Here is a 2403-nt window from a genome sequence, read left to right as displayed (position 1 = left end):
GGGGGGGGGGACCCAAACTTGAGGACTGGTGACCCAAAACTTAGGGTTGGGAGCCCCAAGTTTGGTATCGGGAGGACAAAATTTGGGAGGAGGAACTGAGAATTTGGGGGTGGGGGCCCCAAATTTGGAGTGGGAGTGAAAATGGGACAAATGGGACGATGGAAATGGGACAAAACCCCAACTTTGGACACAGGACCCCCAGTTTTGGCATAGGACCACAAATTATGGCCTGGGACCCCCAGTTTTGGCACAGGAACCCAACTTTGGGCATGGGACCCCCAATTTTGGCACAGGAACTCAACTTTGGGCACAGGACCCCCCAATTCTAGCACAGGACCACAAATTATGGCACGGGACCCCCAGTTTTGGCATAGGACCCCCAATTTTGGCACAGGACCCCAACTTTGGGGCACAGAGCCTCCAATTTTGGCACAGAAAAACAAGGTAGGGTACAGAACCCCCAGTTTTGGCACGGGACCCCCGATTATGGCACAAGCCCCCCAGCACTGGCATGGGGACCCCGAATACTGGCACAGGACCCCGACTTTGGGCACAGAACCTCCAATTTTGGGGTGGAAAGAAGGGGGGCCACCCATGGGTGCTAACGTTGCTCCCACGGCACAGGTGCCGGCGCCGAGGACCCATCCCCAAACGGAGCGGATCCATCTTCATCCCCATCTCAACCAGAACCCGTTGCCAAAACCCAACGCCGCAGCACCAAGAAGGGCGACCCGACGCCGGCGCCGTGCGCCGAATGCGCCCGCAGCGCCGCCTCCAAACCACGCTGTTGCCTGGGCTGCTCCCGGCGTTGCCGCGCCGCCGTCGTCGCCGCCGAAAAACCGCACCGTTGCGTGGAGTGCGGCAAAGGCTTCAGCCGCGGTTCCAACCTGACCCAACACCGACGCATCCACACCGGGGAACGGCCGCACCGTTGCGGCGATTGCGGCAAAGGTTTCATCCAACGCTCCGATCTGGAGCGGCACCGACGCGTGCACACCGGAGAGAGGCCGTATCCGTGCGGGGATTGCGGGAAGAGCTTCAGTGTCAGCTCACATCTGGATCGGCACCGCAGGACGCATGCGGGAGCCGTGGTGGGTGCCCGCAGCGCCCATCGCCCGGTGCCCGTAAATGACGTCGGTTCGTCGGCGTCGCATCGGTGCCCGGAGTGTGGCAAAGGATTCGGCCAACGCTCGGCGCTTTCCAAACACCGTAAGACGCACGGAGGCGAACGGCCTCATCGATGTGGGGATTGCGGCAAGAGCTTCAGCCGTGGTTCCAACCTGACCCAACACCGGCGCATCCACACCGGAGAACGGCCGTTCGCTTGCGGCGATTGCGGCAAAGGTTTCATCCAACGCTCCGATCTGGAGCGGCACCGACGCGTGCACACCGGAGAGAGGCCGTATCAGTGCGGGGAGTGCGGGAAGAGCTTCAGTGTCAGCTCACATCTGGAGAGGCACCGGAAGATCCACGTGGCCGAGCGGTGCCACGAACACGTGGAGGAGTTTTTGGCTGCTCACCGGCACGGCCGGGCTTATAAGTGTGGGGAGTGCGGGCGTTGCTTTGGCCAAGGGGCCGCCTTGCTGAAGCACCAGCGGGCTCACGCCGGTGGGCGCCCGCCGCCCCATCAGTGCTCCCATCAAAGCGACGGGGACGGGGATGGCACGGCGACGTCGGCACCGCCGGAAAAGCCCTACAAGTGTGGGGATTGCGGGAAGGGCTTCGGGCAGCGTTCGGCTTTGGTGAAACACCGACGGATCCACACCGGGGAGAAGCCGTACGCCTGCGGGGATTGCGGCAAGGGCTTCATCCAAAAATCGGACCTGACCATCCACCGCCGCATGCACACCGGGGAGAAGCCGTACCGCTGTGGGGAGTGCGGCAAGTGCTTCAGCGTCTCCTCCAATCTCCTCACCCATCGGCGCACCCACCTGGGAGAGAAGCCCTACGGCTGCCCCGAGTGCGGCAAGAGCTTCATCCAGCGCTCCGAGCTCACCATCCACCGCCGCGTGCACACCGGAGAGAAGCCCTACGCCTGCCCGGCCTGCGGCAAATGCTTCAGCCGCAGCTCCCACCTCAACCGGCACCGGCGCACCCACGCCGGGGAAAAGACCCCCGCGCCGCCCCCCGCCGACCTCCGAGCCGACGTCGGACCCCCGCCCTTCCCTTCCGCCGGACCCCCCCTGCCGTTGTCCCCCCTGGAGCTGCCCTGGGCTCTCTCCTTCCCCGCCCGAGCCTTTGTGCCCCCTGGCTTCCCACCGCCTGCCGCTGCGGCACCCGCAGCTCCGGCGCCGTCCCTGGCCGAGTGAAGGCGGCACGGGGAGCTGCAGGTCGCTGTGCTGGGGGAATGATGGCCGCTGGGATCCGTCACTTCCCGTTGTTGGGGGCTGTTTGGAGACGTTG

The 2403-nt window shown here is 64.3% G+C and overlaps 1 protein-coding gene across 1 annotated transcript; it reads left to right on the top strand.

Moving 5' to 3' along the window:
* Positions 1-624: 624 nt before the first annotated feature.
* LOC122192019 (zinc finger protein 345-like) lies at positions 625-2397 on the top strand (the record flags this gene model as incomplete). The annotated part of the gene is made up of 1 exon (XM_042892439.1): positions 625-2397. A coding segment is annotated over one exon (1685 nt), but the record flags the coding sequence as incomplete, so codon positions are not given.
* Between the last annotated feature and the right edge of the window lie 6 nt (positions 2398-2403).

This window comes from Lagopus leucura, unplaced genomic scaffold (assembly GCF_019238085.1).
Source record: "Lagopus leucura isolate 7727_CA_CO unplaced genomic scaffold, USGS_WTPT01 34789-0_obj-0_obj, whole genome shotgun sequence".
Classification (NCBI taxonomy): domain Eukaryota; kingdom Metazoa; phylum Chordata; class Aves; order Galliformes; family Phasianidae; genus Lagopus; species Lagopus leucura.
The sequence above is the reverse complement of the archived record's forward strand: the minus strand, read 5'-3'. Positions and strand labels throughout refer to the sequence as shown.